The sequence below is a fragment of the Neophocaena asiaeorientalis genome, unplaced genomic scaffold, assembly GCF_003031525.2.
Source record: "Neophocaena asiaeorientalis asiaeorientalis breed wild unplaced genomic scaffold, Neophocaena_asiaeorientalis_V1.1 scaffold79, whole genome shotgun sequence".
Lineage (NCBI taxonomy): Eukaryota > Metazoa > Chordata > Mammalia > Artiodactyla > Phocoenidae > Neophocaena > Neophocaena asiaeorientalis.
Window position 1 is genome coordinate 5,911,149 of NW_020175402.1, and position 21,067 is coordinate 5,932,215.

The following is a 21,067-nucleotide window of genomic DNA, read 5'->3' on the forward strand; positions in this document are numbered from 1 at the left end:
TAACAAGGCTGCATCAAATTTGAAGCCCAGTGGTACAAAAAGGTAGAAACAATGTGTTGAGGAGTTGAACAGTGGGAGAGATTATTTTCAGCTGAGCTGAAGAAGCAATACTGTCTATAGGAAGTAGAATTTTGAAGCCTTCATTCAGGCCACAGTTACCAATAAAGGCATTGATTGCTGGGTTGGAGTTCAGTGGCCAGAGCTTTGCAGAGAAAGGCTTGAGGATCAAACAAGGAACATGAAGGTGGCCGTGATAGGGCTAGAAAGGTAAATTGAGGCAGATCTTGGCAGATATTGAATGTCAATCTAGAGGTTTGACCTTTATTCTGTAGCTGATGAAATACCAGTAAAGCTGATCTAAACATTGACATTACAGAGTAGATTTTGAAAATAAAAGCTGAATCTGACATATTGGGGTGGGGGGTGATTTCAAGGGGAATTCAATTCAAAGGAAGATTTAGTCAACAAGAACATGTTATTGGCAGGACATTGTGCTAGGTGGCATAGGGCAGAAGACAAAGATGTTAAGATGTGGACCCTGTCCTCAAGAAGCTTATAATCAAAAGGGTCAGATAAGACACGTACACAGAAAAATACAACCCAAGGTAGACTGTGATAAGTGTTATAATAGAACCCCAGCCCAAGTGCCTGAGCTCAGCAGAGGGTGAGATTAATTTACTTCTCCCAAGAGACTGGAGGCAGGAGACCAAGTCAGAGGGTTGTCTTTGGAATCCTAAGCCTAGACCCAGGAAGTCTCAGAGGCGATGTCGGAGGTCATCCAGTCCACTTTTGCTCCTGTCGGTATTCTCTGTCCCAAGTAAACAGTAACTTTAAAACTGAAACAAAAAGTGGAGCTCTGAAGAAAACCTGTGAAGAGGCTGTGGGAAGGGAAAAGAAGAAGACGAATTCAGCTTTGAGGTGCTGAGGTGCTGGTAGAAGCGACTTACTTCCAAACGGAGAGTTGAAGGCCAGGAAATGGATGAGATCAGGGAGGGAGAGTGTGCCTAGAGAGAGGAAAGATGAAAACAGTAACTAGGGGAACACCCACGTTCCAGGAGTGGGGAGGAGAAAGAGGAGTCAGAGAAGGAGTGGCCAGAGAGAGGTGAGAAAAAAAAAAAACAGTAGAATACCTTGTTACAAAGTTTTTAGAAGAGGGGTATGGAAGACAGGGTGGGAGGCCCCAAGGGAGCAGAAGAGGGGAAACTGCAGCAATAGGGACTGAGGTTAGACCAGAGGTTGCCATGGACCTTTCAATGAATGAAGGCTTTTCCAGAGACTCCACAAATAAGCTGGATTCCCTGTGTCTGGTACATTTTAAGATGGAGCCTTCCCGGAGGCCAGAGGAACCGGGCTATGTGCTCTGATCTCCAAAGATCTGGCGGTCAGCTCTGTAATTAGCACTACCTCTCCTAACCCGAACCAGTCCCTCCAGGAACTGAAAAGCTGAAGAACATACTTGAGAGGGATTTCACACCCGGCTCTCTGGCCCAGCCCGGTGAAGTCCCGTTTCGTCATGCAGCTTTAATGACTCTCCGGAATGTCACTCTCGTCTGGTATTGCCAGCAATCTGACCAAACCCTCTTGCAAAAGTTTGCAGCATTCGTCCGGGGCGGACTACAGCTCCCAGAGTTCCCGGGCGCTTCCCGGTGCCGATTGGCTGAGCCGTAGGCTCCAGAGGGCGGTGTCGCCCCGCCTCCCCAGGAAACAGGCACCTGATTGGCTGCGGCGCGGGGCTTTTGTGTCCCCGCCCTTCCCCAGGGACCGCGGCGGGCAGAGCGGAGCTGCTGGTGTCAGAGCCCGGAGAGCGCTGGCAGTTCCGCGGTGGGGATGCTGAGGAGCGCTGGGTTTGCGAGCAGCCGTGGCCACTGCGGACTTCCGAGGCGCTCCGGGCCGTGAAAACCCCTGCGCCGCGGCCAATCCCAGGCTCCCGAGGCCATTCACCATCCAGAAGCCAGACGAGCGGGGAGTCCAGCGCAGCGGCGGCCGTTCCCGGATCCTGGGCTTTCGGAGCCTTCTGGAACCCCGAGAGATACCCCGGGGCTCTAGAACCTCCCCATCGGCCAGCAGTCCCGGCTTCCTGCGCGCGTTGGTCCGAAAGCCCCTCGGGTGCACGGGCGGTCGGCGAGCCGCGGCTGGGTCCTGGCGCACACCATGATCGTTGCGGACTCCGAGTGCCGCGCCGAGCTGAAGGGCTACCTACCCGGGGCCGGAGAGGTAAGCAGCGGTCGAGCGACGCCACTCTTCCCTTGAACCCAGAGCCGCGTCCGAGCTTTGGGCTGTCGCGAGCTGAGTCTGTGAGCCAACCCCCACCCGGCTCGGGGAGGGGGAGTGGAGCGCGCAAGCCGGAGTGGGGTTGCATCAACTGGCAGCCTCGGCTCCCTCCGCCTCCTCCCCCTACCCCCGGGGCTGTAGAGCCCTCCAAGTCTCCTTTGGACTCCTGGTAAACGAGAGGGGAGCCTTCTCGACGTTATCTTGGGTTTGGGCCCTAGTCGAGGGAGTCTTCAAGTCCAGGCAAATCCCGGCGCAGCGGCCCGACCACTCCTCCTCCCCGCCCCCTTCCGCAGATCCTTTCCTCTAGGCTGGGGCTAGAGGAACTGTTTCTAGGTAGGATATGTACCCGCTGCAGTGCCCCCGCTCGGGGATTGGAGCACTTGGGGCTGGCCAACGGAGGTCGACCTCGTCCCCCGCCCCCACCTGCACCCCCGATTTGGATTGGGGGCGTGGGCGCTTCGGGGCCTTGGCGGGCTGCCGGGTACGCCGCGGCCAAAGCACGGGGGAGAGGGGGAAAACCCGGGCCGCGACACCAGAAGCCAAGCGCCGATTTGGCTGTGCCCTACTAAGTTGTCTGACGTCCCAGAAGTTTGTTTTGGAGGGACTCTCTTTGCAGTGAGGCTGGGAATACGGCTGGACCCAATCTGACACCCCCTCCCCCATTACCACCGCCACGGACAATGGCCATCTTATTTATTACGCACCTACTGGATGCCAGGCTCCGGCTTTGCCTTTTCGCTGAGTCCTCAGGATTAAACTAGCAAAATACGAGCTATACCATTAATAGTAGCCCCAATCTACGGGATGAGAAAATTGACGCCCAGGAGGGGCTACAGAGAGGCTTCCTTCACTAACCCAGCAGAATAGCTCATTCTTTGGCTCGGGTGTCTCTAGGATTTCCAAGTGTGCTTCACACAACGGAGAGTTTTGCTTGTTTCTTGAGTTTACAGACATGGAGCCTGGCGCAAGTGTCTTACTGGGGTTGGGAGTCAGACAAGTGCTAGTCCTGAACTGTGACCCTGGGAAAAACAGCTGCACTTCTCTGAGCAGCACGGTTTCCAGGGGTCCCCGGTTTTCTGTTAGCTTGTCACCTTTCCCTATCATGGTTTAGGAGCCCAAAGTGGAGGGACGAATACTGCTCCTGCCACTTCTCAGTTGCATGACTTTGACCAAGCTACCTTATTCTGTCTGTTTCCTTCTTTATGGAAATAATTTTATTTATTGGAGCACCTGGGCACTAGAGCAGGCATGCTCCGGGTTCATGTGGCAGCCTTCCCACTTACTTGCTGTGTGACCTTGGCCAAGTGATCACTTCTATGATCAGCAACTTCCTCCTGTGGAGATTTGGACATATTTCCAAAGGACTGTTGGGAGAATTAACTGAGAATACATGCAAAGGCCAACGCACAGTGCCTAGAGCATAGCAACTACGTCCTGTATCAAACACGCTAGCTATTTTTAGATTGTGGCCACAGCACATATTTCCCTTTCCCCAGAGCGTCTCACAAGGGGGTGTCCGAGCCCACCCCTCCTGCCTGAGGTGAGAATTGGTCCATCCCTCTTTGGGACAGTGTCTGGGAAGTGACCTGGGGAGAAGAGTGTGCCCCTGGTGGACTGGGAAGGCTCTGAGGGTGTGGCCTTTAGATGGAAGCCAGCTGTCAACAGCAGGCGGGGGTGGGGGGAAGCTGGTGATACCTGACCCCTTTCTACAGATTCTCTCTCAAGAAAAGAGGACCTTGGGAAAATGTCTGTTTTAAGCAGGATCTTTAGAAGACAGTAGGGTGCTGAACTTACAGAGCTGGGTGCCCAAGGCCCAAGGGAAGTTGGACAAGTATGAACAAGGAATGTACAGTCCCCTCAACTCCCATCACTTCGCCACACATGCTTTCACTGGGTCAAGGCCTTCAGACGCTTCACTCTAGTACTGGTGGTATGTTCTTAGAGCCCTCTTGGGCTCTAGAATCACTTCCTGAAACATCACTGCCTCAGGGAAGTCTTTCCTTCCCCACCAGATAATTCCCCTCTGCATACCTGCTTCCTGTTCCCCTTCTCCATTGCAGGAGCTATTATCCCAATTACAGTATAACAGTTGTGTAATCAGGAATTTCTTGTCTGTCTCCTTTGCTAGACTAGAAACACTCTGTAGGTCCCATCCCCAGCACTGTACTTAGTACCTAATAGGTGCTCGTAACTATTTGCCCCTTGTTGGCTTAGCTGACCCTTGTGAACTGTGCAAGCTTTGAAGTCAGATCTGAGCTCCAAAAGAACCTCAGTGAGCTATCTCTGAAGAAGGGATAAGAAGACGTATTTCCCTCCAGGTGGTTGTGAGAAATCGGCCAGATCATGGTGGGCATATGAGTTTATATGCACCACTCACACACCCCTCCCTGCAAGGCTGGAGATCAGAGGTTGCTTGGGCTCTGTCTCCCTCTCAGGTGTAAAGCCAGGCAAGTATCTTGAGGTCAGCAGCCCACGGGGAGGGGAGTCTCTGCCCCTTCCCAGCTGGCAGAGTGACTTCGAAGGTCTCCGTAGCTGAGTCCTGGAGGTTGCAGGCTCTGGAGAGGATACCAAGAATAAAGGCTGGGGCTACTCCAAGAGGCTGATCTGGGTGGTGGACAGGACCCTTGCAAGCCAGACTGAGCTGAATTCAAATCTCAGGTTGGCCTCTTGTCAGCTGGTCCTTAACCTTTGGAACCTTAATCTTTCCTTGTGTGCAAAAGAGACCCCCACCCCCACCCCCAAACTGATAAAGATTAGATGCAACCAGTGTGCTAGTGAAAGGTAATATGGAAGCTGATATGAAAGGCAACTTTTAGTGAGCACTTAAATCAAGAGCCAGGCACTGAGCTCTGAGGTGATTATCCTCTCTTTACAACTTGCCTGAAGCCCTCGCAGTTGAGTGGCCACCCAGACGGCTGTCTGACCTCAGTGTTCCTGCTGCCCTGTGTGGTCCCCTCAGTTGGAACTCATTGGTTTTCCCTCTGCCCCATCCTAGCTGTGTTGCCTTGGGTAGGTCACCCGCCCCCTCTGGTTTTCCTTTCTTTATCCGCATAGTCAGGGCGGGGATCTTGCCTTTCTCAGATGTGCTGAACCTGCACTGCCCTATATGGTAGCCCTTAGCCACATGTGGCTATTGAAATGTAGATAAATCAGATTTTTTAAAACTAAAAATTCAGTTTTTTAGTTGCACTAGTCATACTTCAAATGCTCAGCCACTGTGGCTAGGGGCTACCGTATTTATTGGACAGCGCAGATAAAGAATATTTCATCATAGCACAAAGTTTTATTGGACTCACCGTGCTAAACTCTGGGATAACAACAGAGAACTAGATCCAGCGTGTGCTCTCAAGGTAAGAAACAAGGCAGGATGACAAGGGCTGTGATTGGGGCAGTGGATCCCCTGGGAATGTAGACAGAGAAGGAGCTTCTCATTCCCGGTGAACCTCAGAGGCAAAGCCTTGGGGCTTCTGAGACCTTGAGAAGTTTAGAGAATAGGAAGTTTCTGCAGTTGAGGAAACCTGATTTGTATCCTAACTCTGCTACCTCCTTCCTGGCTGAGTGACCGGAAGTGACTTGACCTCTCTGAACCTTATTCCCCATCTGTAAAATGGGAGCTCTGGTAGTAGAACTCCCTTAAAGTGCACATGAAATAAATGCTTCGCCAATGGTAATCAGCGTTGTTACCCACCATTATTATTATTGCCTTCCTACCCCAGGAAGTAGGGGAGGGCTGATTTGGAGGTGTCATCTCTTGGTGGTGGGCCTCTGCCCCATCTGCTTCCTCTCAAGTTTTGGGTGTCTAGGTTGGGGAAGCATTCAGGGTACTGGAGCTCTGGATTAGAATCTACTTGATCTTGCCTTCAGGGCTTTGCACTTTCTGTTACATCTGACTGGAATGCTGGTTCCCTAGATCTTTATAGGCCCTTTACAGGCCCATCAACTCATTTAGATATTTGATATTTAGATATCAACTTAAAGGTTGTCTCCTCAGTGGCTTTCCCTGTCTACTAGGACTGAAATATTACACACTCCCCCACCCATCCGTATAATCTATGATTTGACATCCTATTCATCATTTGTTTGTCTTTCTCCTTTAGATCGTAAATTCTGGGAAAGCTAAGATTTTGTCTTTTCACTCCTGTACTCTTGCTACCTGCCATGTAGTCATCAAAAATATTTGTTGAGTGAACAGATTAATTCTGGTTTCGCCTGGAAAGCACTTAACACAGTGCCTTATAATTGAGAAAGTGATCAATAAATGGTGTGAAACAATGGCCCTCCCTCCCCGGCAAATTATGCTGGGCCGCACCCAATTAAATTAGAATTGCTGGGCCTTGGCATTGGTATTTTTTAAAAAGCTTCTCAAAGGGATTCTAAATGTGCAGCTTGGGTTGAGAGGCCCTTGTTTGAAATAACAATGAGGTTAATGATCTCTGACTTGTTAAGTGCTTGCTGTGACAGATGTACTGAGCTAAGGCCTATACAGGCAGTACCTCATTACATCCTCATGACTACCCAGTGACAGTAGGTACTAACCGCCCCCCTGTAATCGGGTGAGGAAACTGAGGCTCGCATAGCTAGCAGATAATAGGTGGTGGAGTTGTCATCTGAGCCCAGGCAGCTTGTGTCAAGAGCCCCTATCTTTTAACAGTATTCTATCATCATCATCACCTTCATCAGGGCTGATAATGTTGGTAGATCCAGACCTATCACTTAAAGACCCACAGGCATCAGTTTCTTCCCTTGACAGCTCCTGGGGCAGATTTTAGAGTGGGAACGGATTCCCAAAGCTGTTCACTGTCCCTCGCTAGTACCCTGGTGGGCCCTCCCTGTCCCACCCCCTCCCAACTCCCCCAGTTCCTTCCTGCCCTTCCCCACCACACCTGGCTGTGGTTTTCTATCTGTCCTTAGGTCCCCTGAGGGGGAGGCCCAGTTTGTGGAGTCAGCAATCCTTATCTCCCAGACAGAGCTGTTAGGTTTTTTTTCTCTTTGGTGAGGGAGGAGGGAAGGTGAAACGGGAGTGCTTGGGGACTGTGGTGGTTTCTATGCTGGACTTGGACCAGGCTGGCCTGGTAGATCCCAGAAGTATGGGCTGAAAGGGACCTAAGCAGTCAGCCCAGCTACCTTCTTTGTCCAAGATTAAGACCCAGAGAGTTTAGGTTACTTTCTCAGAGTCACACAGCAAGTTAGTGGCAGCAGAATTGGTACTCATGCCTGGGACTTTTGTACCCTTGTTCTTTCCTTTGTGGTCTTTCAGAGCCCCAGAGCTCTGCCTCCCCCAGGGGGTTTTTGGCTATGTGAAAAGGAAGGTTCAATTATAATCTTTAGTCCCTGGACACTTGAGGATTAGCAGTAAGTCTAAATTTGAATGAGGAGGGGAGAGTTAGGAGGACACCGTCTCTGTCCAGTGAGGGTATGACTCTGGTTTGGATAAACTGTTTCTAAGGCCAGTGCAGAGAGCCCCCTCCCAGGTAGCAAAACAAATAAAACTGGTGGTTTCCATAGAGGCTCCAATACAGCCACGTCAGAATAGCTGCTACCATCAGCGTTGTACCGCCCTGCCCTCCATGCCTCTCTGCTTTCTCTGTTTTCTTCATTCACAGACTAGTGTGAATTACCTGGTACCGTTCTCCACAGAATGTGATCTGGTAGTAGGGAGACCTATCTCAGACAATTAGAAGGCAACGTTTTCAGAAGCAAAAGTGTTGGGAATTGGGGGGTCACAGATGAGGATCAGAAGAAAGGTTCTTAGACCCTGGAAGACACAGTTAGCTCTGCAAAAGGTGTGACCAGTGTGAGCACGGTGGGCCTGAGCCACTAATGGTCTGGGAGGCTACCGGAGGCAGAGGCAGGGTTTTAAGCCAGTGATGAGATTTGCACTTGAGGAAGTTCACTCTGCTTGAGGAAGTTCACTCTGGCTACAGCAAGTTTGCCCTCTTTAGAAACCACCAGGGTCATGTACTCACTAAATCTGCTCCTGGTCCCAGAGGTGGGGTTGGGGGAGAATGTTTTATTTATTCATTTGTTCTGTTAACTTGGTAGAGGATGGATAGGAGAGGGCGGGGCTGTGGAGGCAGGGAGACCATCGGTGAGGCTGTGGGTTTGAGAGAGGCTGAAGCTGCATCATAGGAATCTAGGGGACTTGGTAACCTGGCTTCAGGATACGAACAAGGGGGCTTCTTCTATAGGTTCTCCAGGGCTGCCGAGAAGGTGGCCTCCTGGAAATGTGCAACACAGTGGCTGTATATTTCCCTTGGGGCTATATAGCGGGCTCCTGTGTCCCTTCCCAGTTCCTGAAGAACTCAGCCTGTGGGGTAAGCTCTCTTGGTCGCTTTACCCTTTCTTCACCCACCAAACTGGTATATATTTCCACCTGACTGCTTCATGCAAGGTGAGCCAGAAAGGTGATTTTAACAGCTCAGTGTGGGGGACTTCTCTGGTGGTCCAGTGGTGAAGACTCTGCGCCCCCAATGCAGGGGGCCCGGGTTCGATCCCTGGTTGAGGAGCTAAGATCCTGGATTTTGCATGGTGCAGCCTAAAAAAAAAAACCTTAGTGTGACCCCTCGGATAGGAGGAGAAAACTGGAGAGAGAACTATCTTCTTAGTCCTCGCTTTTACCTCCATCTAACCATGATGTGTTTCCTTCTAGGAGCAGAGGGAGAGCCGGGTTCGGCGAGGCCCTCGAGGGCCCAGCGCCTTCATTCCAGTGGAGGAGGTAAGCTTGGAAGGGGTTAGGAATTGTTGTGGGTCCCTGGGAAGAAAGGACATGGGGCATTGAGTGTGTGTGGGGCTTTGCTGGTCTCTTGAAATTGCAGGTTTGAAACTACCCCTTCAGGTTCTTGACCCATTTAATCCACAAAACAGCTCTTTGAGGCAAGCCTGTCAACCCCATCTTGCTGGGAAGAAACATGCTCAAAGAAATAAAGTGATAATAACGCAGCCAGGTAATGAGCAAACTTGTGATTCCCAGGACAAGACTTGCATTTCCTTAAGAAGATAGAACTATGCATGTTTATCTTCTCATCCTTGACTGTGCGTGTATTAAAGTTTTTTTCGACTTCAAAAGTAATATGTGTTCATTATTTTTAAATTTCCAACGTTTCAGAAAGCTTTAGTCTCTTACAATCCCACTCCCACAGAGATAATCACTGTTAACCATTTGCCACTGTTTTTCAGACTTTTTTTCATACGGAGCCAAGGTCATAGTTTATAACATGGTTCTGTTGTTGTTGTTTATTTGGGTTTTTGGTGTGGTTTTTTTTGGTTGTTATGTTTTATTTTTTCACTTAACGCAACAGAGACACCTTTCATCTACTGAGTCAGGTCATCCATTCATTTATTTAACAGATATCTATTGAATGATTAATGTGTGTCAGGCACCGTTCTAGGTGCTGGGGATACAGCAGAGAACAAGACAGACAAAAATCCTTGCCATCATGGAACTGACACTCCAGTGTGTGCCTGGTGGTGGGGGAAACTTCAAAACCCATGAACAGACAAATTAAAAAATAATAGTTTCCTTCTTTTTCTTTGGCCTTCAGTGAACAAAGACAAATGTTTCCTTGTCCTCCTTGTTCTCCTAAATGTGTAGGCCAAGCAGTTAATGAGCTGTTAACAGACGTCTAAACCCTTCAGTTCCTTCCACCCTTTGTAAGTGGAAAGCACACAGCCACCCGCTGATTATTTACGTAGCCCAGAATTTTAAGCTCAAATATTGTTCTTATCTTTTATTTTTTCATTTATAAATAACCACTCCTCTTCTGTAATAAAGGAAAGAAATAGGCTTTGGGCTTAATCAGGAATTGAATCCTGGTTCTGTCATTTACCGGATCTGTAACCTTGAGCACAGAATGAATGAAATCTCTCTGGGTCTTGATTCCCTCATGTGTCAGCGGGGGAAAATAATAGTATTCACCTCACAGGGTAACTGGGAAGAATCAGTGAGATAATGCAGGCGGGGAACGCTCCAAACTCAGACCTGGCACAGAGAAATCACTCAGGAAATGTGAATTATTTTGCATCCACCTCCAATGACTGCATGGATTTGCACTATTAGAATAGAAGCTCTGTGGGGAATTCCCTGGCAGTCCAGTAGTTAGGATCCTGTGCTTTCATTGCCGAGGGCCTGGGTTCAATCCCTGGCTGGGGAACTAAGAGCCCGCAAGCCACCTGGCACAGCCGAAAAAAGAAAGAAGAATAGAAGCTCTACGAAAGCAGGAGAAGCTGTACTTTAATCTCTGTGCCTCCTATCTAAAATTGGAGAAAACAGGTCTCTAATTTCATAGTTGTGAGCAGTAAATGAGTTAATATATGTAAAGTGTTTGAACAGTGCTTGGCACTTAGCGAGCATTATATAAGTATCAACCAGTATTATATAAAGTGTCTAATAAGTATTTGTTTAATCATTTAATGAAATATCTTTTCCTCCCCTGTTCTCCTTTTTTTGGACATGGTGGTTGTCTTCAGTTCCTTGCTATTAAAATCCCAATGAATGCAATGAATATGTTGGTCTCTTTGGTGGGGAGGGCAGGAGGGGAAGCCATCCCTTCCTCACCTTTGCTTGGCAGGTCCTTCGGGAGGGAGCCGAGAGCCTTGAGCAACACCTGGGGCTGGAGGCGCTGATGTCCTCCGGGAGGGTGGACAACCTGGCAGTGGTGATGGGCCTGCACCCCGACTACTTTACCAGCTTTTGGCGCCTGCACTACCTGCTTCTGCACACGGATGGGCCCTTGGCCAATTCCTGGCGCCACTACATCGCCATCATGGTGAGCCTGTCTGAGCCTGACTTTTGTAGGGGTGGACACATTGGGGGATTCGGTGCTCAGATCTCTTCGCTGGGGGCTTGATTCCACAAACAAGGAGGAGGGGCAGCATAAAGCAAAGCCCTGGCTTTATCTGACCATCCATCGGATTTTAGATTTTGAAGAGAGGCATATTTAATGCCTGCTTTGCAGATTGGGAAACTGAGGCACACAGGAGTCAGGTGACCTGCCCAAGGGAGGACAACAAGCCAGTGGCAAAGCTGGGGTTAGAACCTAAGTTTCCTGCCTCTCAGGCAACAGTGAGGCTTGTGATGTTCCCTGCATGGGGTACCCACCCGAGCAGGGCACACAATGAAGAGGGTGATCTGGGCTCTGTCCACCACCTCCAGGCCGCCGCCCGCCACCAGTGTTCCTACCTGGTGGGCTCCCACATGGCTGAGTTTCTGCAGACTGGCGGTGACCCTGAGTGGCTGCTTGGCCTCCACCGTGCCCCTGAGAAGCTGCGCAAGCTCAGCGAGATCAACAAGCTGCTGGCTCATAGGCCGTGGCTCATCACCAAGGAGCACATCCAGGTGCAGTGGGCAGGGAGGCGGGTCCCCGAGGGAGCACGGGGGCCGGGCTGGGGCATGGCAGGCAGCCCAGGGCAGGCACTGAGCAGGTCTGGCCTTTCCTTTTCTCTCCAGGCCTTGCTGAAGACAGGCGAGCACAGCTGGTCCCTGGCCGAGCTCATCCAGGCCCTGGTCCTTCTCACCCACTGCCACTCGCTAGCCTCCTTCGTCTTCGGCTGTGGCATCCTCCCTGAGGGGGACCCTGAGGGAAGCCCCGCCCCCCAGGCCCCTTCACCGCCCAGTGAGCAGAGCACACCCCCCAGCAGGGACCCACTGAACCACTCTGGGGTAAGTCACGGGCTTCAGTCTTGGTGGGAGAGGAAGCTGGCATGGCCCCTGGTCCTTGGGTAGAAGACAGCGCCTCCCTATCTGAAGCTGCTTCCCTATCACACCCTGAGAGGCCTTAGAAAAGTTATTTGATTTTGAAACCCAGTTTCCTCATCTGGGAAATGAGGATAAAGACTCGCACTTCATAAAGGGTTGTGAGGATGAGATGAAATAACCATGTGACTGGCCTCAGCATGGAGCCCCGTGGGCTTAAAGTCACTGACTTTTAGAACTTTAAAAATACAAAGTTTGCCTCTCGTTCTATAAAGTGGCTTATTTGTTTGTATTTTTAAAATACAGATACTTTAAAAAGCCCTTTCCTGTGAGGGAAGTTGATGCTCAGAGAAGCCGTGTCTATTCTCTAGCTCTTAAACATCACTTTGGGAAGCACAGACCATGTGAGCTGTCCAGTGCAGTGGCTGTCACAGAGGAGGCACGGGGCTTTTACGATCGTTCAGGAAGGCCTGGCGTGTGGGAAAGACGTGTGGGGTTTCTGGGGCCCAGGGAGGAAGAGTAGATGGCCACCACCAGGTCTCTCATGCAGGACTTTGAGGCCGCCCGCGACGTGGAAGCTCTGATGGAGCGCATGAGGCAGCTGCAGGAGAGCCTGCTGCGGGATGAGGGGGCCTCCCAGGAGGAGATGGAGAGCCGCTTTGAGCTGGAGAAGTCAGAGAGCCTGCTGGTGACCCCCTCAGGTACAGGGTCACAGGCGTCCACGTTCAGGGGCCGTCCCCTCCTTACATCATCTCTGCTGGGAAGCAGGTACCTCCATGCACTGCACCTCTGCAGCCACATCCCAGCCACCACAGGCCTGATTTACCTCCTCTCCCAGGCCTGGCTCCTGCCGAAGTTCTGGTCCCACTCGATGTGGTGAGGGGCTTTCTCTGGCCCCCTACTCTGCATTCCCCAGCCCCCTAATGGTGATTAATCAGGAGTGGAGGCCACTGTGCTCCATGCCTTGGCCTCACCATGACCTCTTTCTGACGTCCTCAGCGGACATCCTGGAGCCCTCTCCAAACTCAGACATGCTGTGCTTTGTGGAAGACCCCACTTTCGGATACGAGGACTTCACCCGGCGGGGGACTCAGGCGCCCCCCACCTTCCGTGCCCAGGTAGGCTCTCCCCACTGGTCTTACTATTGCTTTACAAACAAGCAGCGGTGGGTGGTTTGTGTAGTTAGAGATTTGGGTACCTTCTCTCCCTCAGGATTCCACGAGGGAAGTGGGAGACCCTGGATGTGAAGGGACCCACCTGTGCCCTAAGCTCAGGGGATCCTGATCACAAGGAGGAAGTCACCACCAAGCTGCATCCTCCTCAGTTTCTCAGGTCCCGACCAAGCAGCGGGTTAGATCTGTGGGGTGGAGAGACACATGGAGAGCCAAGGTGTGCTCCAGAGGATGGCATCTCTCCGGCTAGCCTTGGGCCCCAAACGTTCTCCTCACTGACCCCTTCCCACGTTCCTCAGGATTATACCTGGGAAGACCATGGCTATTCACTGATCCAGCGGCTCTACCCCGAGGGTGGGCAGCTGCTGGATGAGAAGTTCCAGGCAGCCTATAGCCTCACCTACAATACCATTGCCATGCACAGCGGAGTAGATACCTCCATGCTCCGCAGGGCCATCTGGAATTACATCCACTGCGTCTTTGGCATCAGGTTAGTGCAAGACCAGGGCATGAGTGTATTGCAAGCCCTCAATCTGAGCTCACAATTGTTTCCTTTTTCTGTTTGTCTTTCTTTCCCTTTCTTCCTGCCTATATTGTTTTTCAAAGCAAATATATTTCTTTGCTGATTATAAAAGATAATAGCCATGCTCACCTTTTGAAACTCTTTAATCCGACCCCCAGAGATAACTAGGGAGATTTTATATATGTGTGTGTGTGTATATTGAGAGAGAGAGTTTTATTTGTATTTTCATTCCAAGTAGCATTTCTTCTCATAATAAATAAAACAACAGAAATGCCAACAGTAGGGAATTTTAAATAATGACATATCCATTCAGTGAAATATTATGCAGCTATTAAAAATTATAAGAATGGTTTATTTACATTGCCATGGGAAAATGGTCAAAATGTATTGAAAGAAAAGAAAGCTGGCTACCAACCAGAATCTTCTTTTTGTTCCTTTTTTTTTTTTTCTTTAAACTAAAAGTGTGCACATGCATGGAAAATGTGTGGAAGGCTGTACCGTAAAATGTTATTTGATAATGGCTGTCTCTGTATAGTATATGATGAATTACATTTTCATTCTGTTACCTAAGTGTTTTCTGATCTTTTTTGAGTAGGTTTTTTTTTTAGTTGATGGAATCATACTTGATCTATTCTGCAACTTGCTTTTTTTACCTAATAATCTATTGTGAACCACCTTCCTTGTTGGTGTGAATAGATCTTGCATGCTTTTTAGCCACTGTATAGTGTTGTTATGGATGAAGTGTAACTATCCAACCATTTCCCTATTGTTGGATATTTAGGTGGTTTGCAGTTTTTCACTATTACAAATACCATGTGCAATGACTAGTTTTATACCTAAGTCCTTTTTTAAAAAAAAAATTTGTTTATTTATTTATTTTGGCTGCGTTGGGTCTTCGTTGCTGCACGCCGGCTTTCTCTAGTTCCAGCGAGTGGGGGCTATTCTTCGTTGCGATGTGCTGGCTTCTCACTGTGGTGGCTTCTCTTGTTGCGGAACGTGGGCTAAGTAGTTGGGGCTCGTGGGCTCTAGAGCTCAGGCTCAGTAGTTGTGACACATGGGCTTAGTTGCTCCGCGGCATGTGGCATCTTCCTGGACCAGGGCTCGAACCCATGTCCCCTGCATTGGCAGGCGGATTCTTAACCACTGTGCTACCCGGGAAGCCCTATACCTAAGTCCTTGTAGGTAAACCCTAGATGTGAAATTACTTGTCAAAAATATACACAGAACAATTTTTTTATTTTTAAAAACCTCGCTCTGATAATGTTGTGGGAAATTTAAAGAATTAAAGAAAGAAACAATTTCCCAAAATTCTACTACTCCACAACTACATCCACATTGTGAGATGTTTTCCTCCGTTGCTTTTTTTCTTTCTTATGTAGTTGCTTTTATATAGTTGAAATTATAATTGTTATTTCGTTTTTTAAAAGATATGCTTGATGTTTGTAAAGAGCCAGATTTTTAGTAAATTTAGGAAACAGATAACAAAAAGAAGAAACTAAAAATCATCCATAATCCCACCTGCTCTTATTATAATCAAATATTTCTTTCCTGTCTTTTTTCCATGCACAAATGACCAAAACATATATAATTTTACAAAAATAAGACTTTCTTGTCTACTGTATTTATTTTACTCAGTTTAATCAAATGAGAGCATATTTTAGAGAACACGTGATTTTTTTTTCTTGCTTTTCTAGTTTAGCTATTATTCCAAGCATCAAAACAAAAAAATCCCCAAAGTTTTAAAAAGGTACATATTCCTTGTAGAAAAATGTGCATTTCTGTGCGTTACTAGCTGTAAGTCATATTTCACTGAGTGGGTTGAGCTGTGCTTAATTGGCCAGCCTCCTTCTGGCCCGCCTCCTTGGCAGGTTTCTAAGTCAGGGAAGGCCAAGGGTGGACGGGCATCTTAGGGTGTGTGTGGCACAGGCTAGTTCCTGCCCAGCTGCCAGGTCCAGGCTCCTCCACTCCCCAACACGGCCCTCACTCCTAAACCTTTGTCTACCAAATCTGTCCCCTAGTCTAAAACTGGTCTTCTGGGACTTCCCTGGCGGTCCAGTAGTTAAAACTGTGCTTCCACTGCAGGGGGCACGGGTTCGATCCCTGGTCGGGGAACTAAGGGCCCACGTGCTGCATGGCGTGGCCAAAAAAAAAAAATTTTTTTTTTTAATTTAAAAAAAAGTAAAGAAAAATTAAACCAGTCTTCCTCATCCACACTGATCTGTGATGACTCACTGGCTCACTGGACTAGGGAGTGACAAAGTGGCTTCTAGACTTGTCACCAACTTGCTCTTTGACTTTGAACAAGCTAATTGCCTTCCCCAGGCTTTAGTTTGCCCATCTGTAAAATGACTACCGGCTCCTTTTTCTCTTTCCCTCTTCCTTCTCCAGGGTAAATATTTGCATTGAACTCCTGCCCCATCTTCCATGCATGGCCTCAGCTGTAAAGTAGTGACTATGACCTTGGAGTCAGGCAGAGCTGAGTTTGAATCCCATTCCCAGATGTGTGACCTAGGGCAGGTGACTTCACTTCTCTGAACCTCAGTTTCATCTATAAAATTGAGGCTGATGAAATACAGTAAATTGTATACAATAGTTTTGTGTACAGTAGTTTTGAGGATGCCATGAATACATGTTCACATGGTCAGTACAGCACGCTTACCCTCTGTGCATTCCCCTACGAGTCCAGTGGCCTGTGATAATATGACATCGGCTGTTTTTCTAAGAGGAGTGAAGTTTCTAGTGCTCCCTACCTTCTGCCTTTTCTTGCCACTCTCTGTTCCTCCTTCTGCAGGGTGGGACTGGGGAGAGCAGATACTTGTGGGAGCAGAGGGTAAGTGATGCTACTGGGGCCTTTCCATGCAGATATGATGACTATGACTACGGAGAGGTGAACCAGCTCCTGGAGCGGAACCTCAAGGTCTATATCAAGACAGTGGCCTGCTATCCAGAGAAGACCACCCGAAGAATGTACAACCACTTCTGGAGGCACTTTCGCCACTCAGAGAAGGTGAGGCTCTCAGGGTAGGAGCAGGACGGAAGCAGACAGCCTGGCCCGTGGAGGAGGCAAGGGGTCGGGACCCAGTGAGGTGCCCCAGACTAAGTCTGTTCTGCCAGATGGGGCACCTGGGTGTATTGTCCTGGGTTCATGTCCTACTCCACTGTGTGGTTTCAGACCCCATTTACTCACCTGTAAAGTAGGAGTGCGCGTCCCAGGGTCCTCAGTGGCAGCCAGAAGGACCTGGGTTCAAATCATAACCCTGTTACCTGGTAGTCATGTGACCTTGGGCAGGTCATTTTGCCTCTCTGAGCTTGTTTTCTTTACAATAGGAATAAAAACTGCCTGCCTTTCAAGGTTGCTGGGAGGATGAAATAAGAAAATGAATGTAAACCTCTGATCCCAAATAGATGTCAGGGGTAGCTATTGTTTTTAGTTTCGGGGGATGAAGAGATTAGCCGTGATAGAGATAAATGTGCTTGAAATTCTAACACAGTCCTTGCACCAAGTTGCTTAGAGCCTTAGGAAAGGTCAAGGCATCTCTGTAGGAAAGGGGAGGATGAGGGACTTCCGTGACAGTCAGGTGGTTAAGACTCTGTGCTCCCAAGGCAGGGGGCACAGGTTCAATCCCTGGTCAGGGAACCAAGATCCTGCATGCCACACAGCATGGCCAAAAAAAAAAAAAACGAATGGGGAATGATGAGTGGTCAGGGATACTGGCAGTCTGGGAGGGAAGGGGATGGCGAGGAGTGACATCAGTTGCCAACAAGCCCTTGTGTTGTGCCCCAGGTCCACGTGAACTTGCTGCTTCTGGAGGCCCGCATGCAAGCCGCCCTGCTCTATGCCCTCCGTGCCATCACCCGCTACATGACCTGACTCGTGTGCAGGACCTGGGCCTGGAGCAGCTGACCCTGGGGGCATCCTTCTCCCTGCAAGGACTTCTCTGTCTGGAGACAGACCCTAAGCCTGCCTGTCCCACGCCCACCCACCCTATTCTGGTGGTGGGCCTGTGTGTGATGTGCAGCCCCTGAGCCACACCCTCCTCACTGGAATGGACAGGATCATTGCACTGACTCTGGGATCTCAGCTCTGCCCCTGGGAGCTGGAAGAGGACTAGCAAATCTCCAGGCGCCAAGGCCCTTCTTCCTGCCCCTACCCCCAGAGGCCAAGGGCACAGGAAGGAAAATGGGCTGAGCTCAGACTTGTGTGCCAGCAGGCAGGGGCCCGGGCAGCACAAGTACTTTGGCCTTCCTGGCCTGGGAAGTCCCTGGCTGGTCCCCAAGGGAGAGGGGCAAACACCTCCAGGGACTGACACTCCAAGCGGCTTTGCCTTTCCTCCTGCTTCCTCATTCTCAGACTTCATTACCTCCCACCTGCCATTCATCCATCAATGTGAAAGTCAGGGTCACAGCTGGTTTGTGTGTCTGGCTCCCCAAAAGCCTGTTCTGTTAGGCAGCCTGCAGGCCTCTCGTCCCCTGGTTGCCCCAGTCCTAGTTCAGTTCCTTTGACCTCCTTTGTTTGCCCTTTTACCCTTTTCTCCCACACCTGGTGGTATGAGGCCCCAGGAGAGAGACCAAGCACATCAAACAAGCAGATTATCTCTAGAGAGTCTGGACTCTCTGTTGGTCACTTTGCCTTTAGAAGAGGGAGTATTATATTATACATTCTCTGTATTTCGGTTTTTTATGGGTGAGGTTCTTCAGGGCCTCAACCCTAGAGCCATAGTCAGTGTCTGAGAGGACAGGGAAAAATCTGTCCTCCCCAGAGCTGCACCTGCCCTGCAGAAGCTGGCACCCCACTTTGCTATCTCCCATGGCTCTGCCACAAACATTTGCCAAAAAAGCAAGCCTTTCTAGGTGGTTTAGGTGACACATGGCTCCGGGGAGAGGCAGGAGGCCCCAGAGTTCTTGTGTGGGCCCTGGCACTGGCCAGGTGACCTCCATTTCCACAGTTGCAGACTGAGGGGTAGTTTCTGAGATATTTGAGCCTTCACTCAGATTCTGAGGCCAGCAGCCAACTGCAATCTTGCAGGATCTCGAGGGCTTCTGGGGAGCCCCCCCTCTTGTAGTCAGTCTCTCCGGGCTACCTACCAAGGACCTCCCCACCCCCATCCCAATTTCTGTCCCTTCTCCTCGGTTCTAGGTGGATTGCTTGAAGGCAGAAGCAGCCGAGGACTGATCCCAGGCACTTTCTGTAGCAAATGAGCTGTGAATTATGACTTCCCTTGCCCTTCTTCCGGCAGTATGTGCCTCCCCTCTGACCAGTTGGGAGGTGACTGAAGAAAGGCAAGGGCCAAGCTGCTGCTGCTTCTGACCCTCCCCTCTGGGGTGGGGCAGGAGAGGAGCCTGGTCATTGTGCCACATTTCATACCCGTGCAGGCATGGGCAAGCGACTGGCACCCCCTTCAGGCCTCAAAGCCCTCCCTGCAATGAAGCTGGGCAGGAGAGAAGAGGCCCCAGCATTGGGGTTTGGATTCCAGAGGGGACAAGATGACTGTACGTGTCCCCGGGTGGGTGGGGAGGAGTATTCAGTGTTCAAGTGCAGAAATCTTTGCCTTTGCTACCAGCTCTGTATGATGAGAAACAAAAGTTCACTGAGGTTTTGTTTTGTACTTCTTGTTAATGGACTGTTTTTCCATTTCCTAAGGGTCATGGTTCACCTCTTGGCATAAGCAGGGAGCTGTGATTGCATCATGGACCTGACCTGCCAGCCCTTACCCTGCTAAGCACTTGTGCCCACGACCGTAGGGTTGGGAGTGGTTGGCACTAAAAGTCTACTCTTGTCCCTTGGGTGTCCAGCCCTGCCACTCATCTGTGTCTGGCCTGGCATTGTGGAATAATAATGGCCATCTTATTTTTCTCACTATGCCTGGCCCCGGGCTGGGTACTTGGAGTCATTTCTCTGAATCTGCAGCAAAATCCTGTAAGGGAATTGAGACTCAGAGGTCAAGTGACATTGCTGAGGCCACATCAGTGGTCAGTGGTGGAACCAGGATTGCCACTGGGGTCAACTTGATCCTGAGGCCTTGGCCTGTGGCAGAGGGAGGATTTTTGAGAATTTCTGGGGGACCCTTTGTTTCTCCTGCCTCATCGCATTACTCTTACTTGCTTCTTCTCATCCTTCCCTCTCCAGCACCAAGGAGACAGATCCAGGCATAAGGAGTTAGATGTGACTCCAAGTTGTGCCAGTGCCATTTAGTAGCTGTGTGACCTTGGTCTAGCTTCTCTGGGCATTAGGAACTCTAGCAAGCTTATCAGAGAAACCACATCATGTCTAAGAGCTAAAACCTCTCCTGCTGGCTTCCCACTTCCTCTAAGTACTGCCGTCATAAAATGAAAACTGGGTCTCCTCCAGGAAGCTTCCCCTGATTGACTCTCTTGTACCCTTTCCCTTAGATTCTGGTCCTGACTTAGTAATTTATTATCCCTGGGAGGGGGAGGGTTGATTAATTTCACTGTGTCTCAAGTTTGCCAAAAAAAAAAACGAGGGCAAAACATTTTCTTTTCCAGGTAGCATCATTGAGTGACTGTTGCCAGATGTTTTCAAAAGTAATCTCTCCATCTTCACAGCAACCCTGTGAGAAAAGCGTGGTGGTCCCATTTTACAGATGTGGAAAAGGAACCTCGAGAGTCTAGGGAACACTAACATAACACAGACCCAGGTTCAAATTCCAACTTTGACATTTAATGTTTGACCGTAAGCAAGTTACTTCAATTCTCCTTCCTCAATTTCCTTATCTATGCAACAGAATTAATACTTAGGGTCACAGGAGAGTTGTGTGGATTAAATAATGCATGAAAAGCACCTAGCACAGTTCAGGTACCTTGAACTAGTGAGCCATTCAGTATTCAGACATCTGCCCAACATCATGAAAGTGAGATAGAATTTGAATCCTTGTTAGTCTGACTCCAGAGCATTACTCTTTTTTTTTTTTTTTTGGACATGCCGCACGGGATGCGGGATCTTAGTTCTCCAACCAGGGATTGGACCCATGCCCCCTGCAGTGGAAGCACAGAGTCTTAACTGCTGGACTGCCAGGGAAGTCCCATCCAGAGCATTACTCTTATCCCCAAACTCCCTATGCCCTCAGTCTGTATTTCTAAAAATCATGTTCAAGCTGATTTGCATGTGGAATTGAAAACTCTTGGCTCCAGTTTGGATCCAGTGAATCTGTTTTAGACTTCTGCAACCTGCAATCCAGGACCTGGGCATGTCTACCCAGGTTGGAGTTAGTAGAAGTTTCTGGTGACTTGATTCTTGGTTGGTTTGACATTTGAAGCCATGCTTGGATTGAGGGCTGCTGAGAGTGGGTAGAAACAGGAGCTGGGTGAGTGAGTCTCCTCCATCAGGTTTCGAACATTCACCAGAGCCCTAGGACAAGTGGAACGGAGAAGTTGCTCACAAACTTTTTGTGC

The 21,067-nt window shown here is 49.5% G+C and overlaps 1 protein-coding gene across 1 annotated transcript; it reads left to right on the plus strand.

Annotated features, from left to right (window-relative positions):
• Nucleotides 1-1,782: 1,782 nt before the first annotated feature.
• Nucleotides 1,783-20,607, plus strand: SESN2 (sestrin 2). The gene is made up of 10 exons (XM_024766867.1): nt 1,783-2,214; nt 8,921-8,986; nt 10,839-11,036; nt 11,423-11,605; nt 11,717-11,929; nt 12,513-12,663; nt 12,962-13,080; nt 13,434-13,624; nt 16,520-16,664; nt 17,442-20,607. Exons 1-10 carry the CDS (start codon nt 2,152-2,154, stop codon nt 17,526-17,528), a joined length of 1,416 nt encoding a protein of 471 aa, XP_024622635.1. The 5' UTR covers nt 1,783-2,151; the 3' UTR covers nt 17,529-20,607.
• The last annotated feature ends 460 nt before the right edge of the window (nt 20,608-21,067 follow it).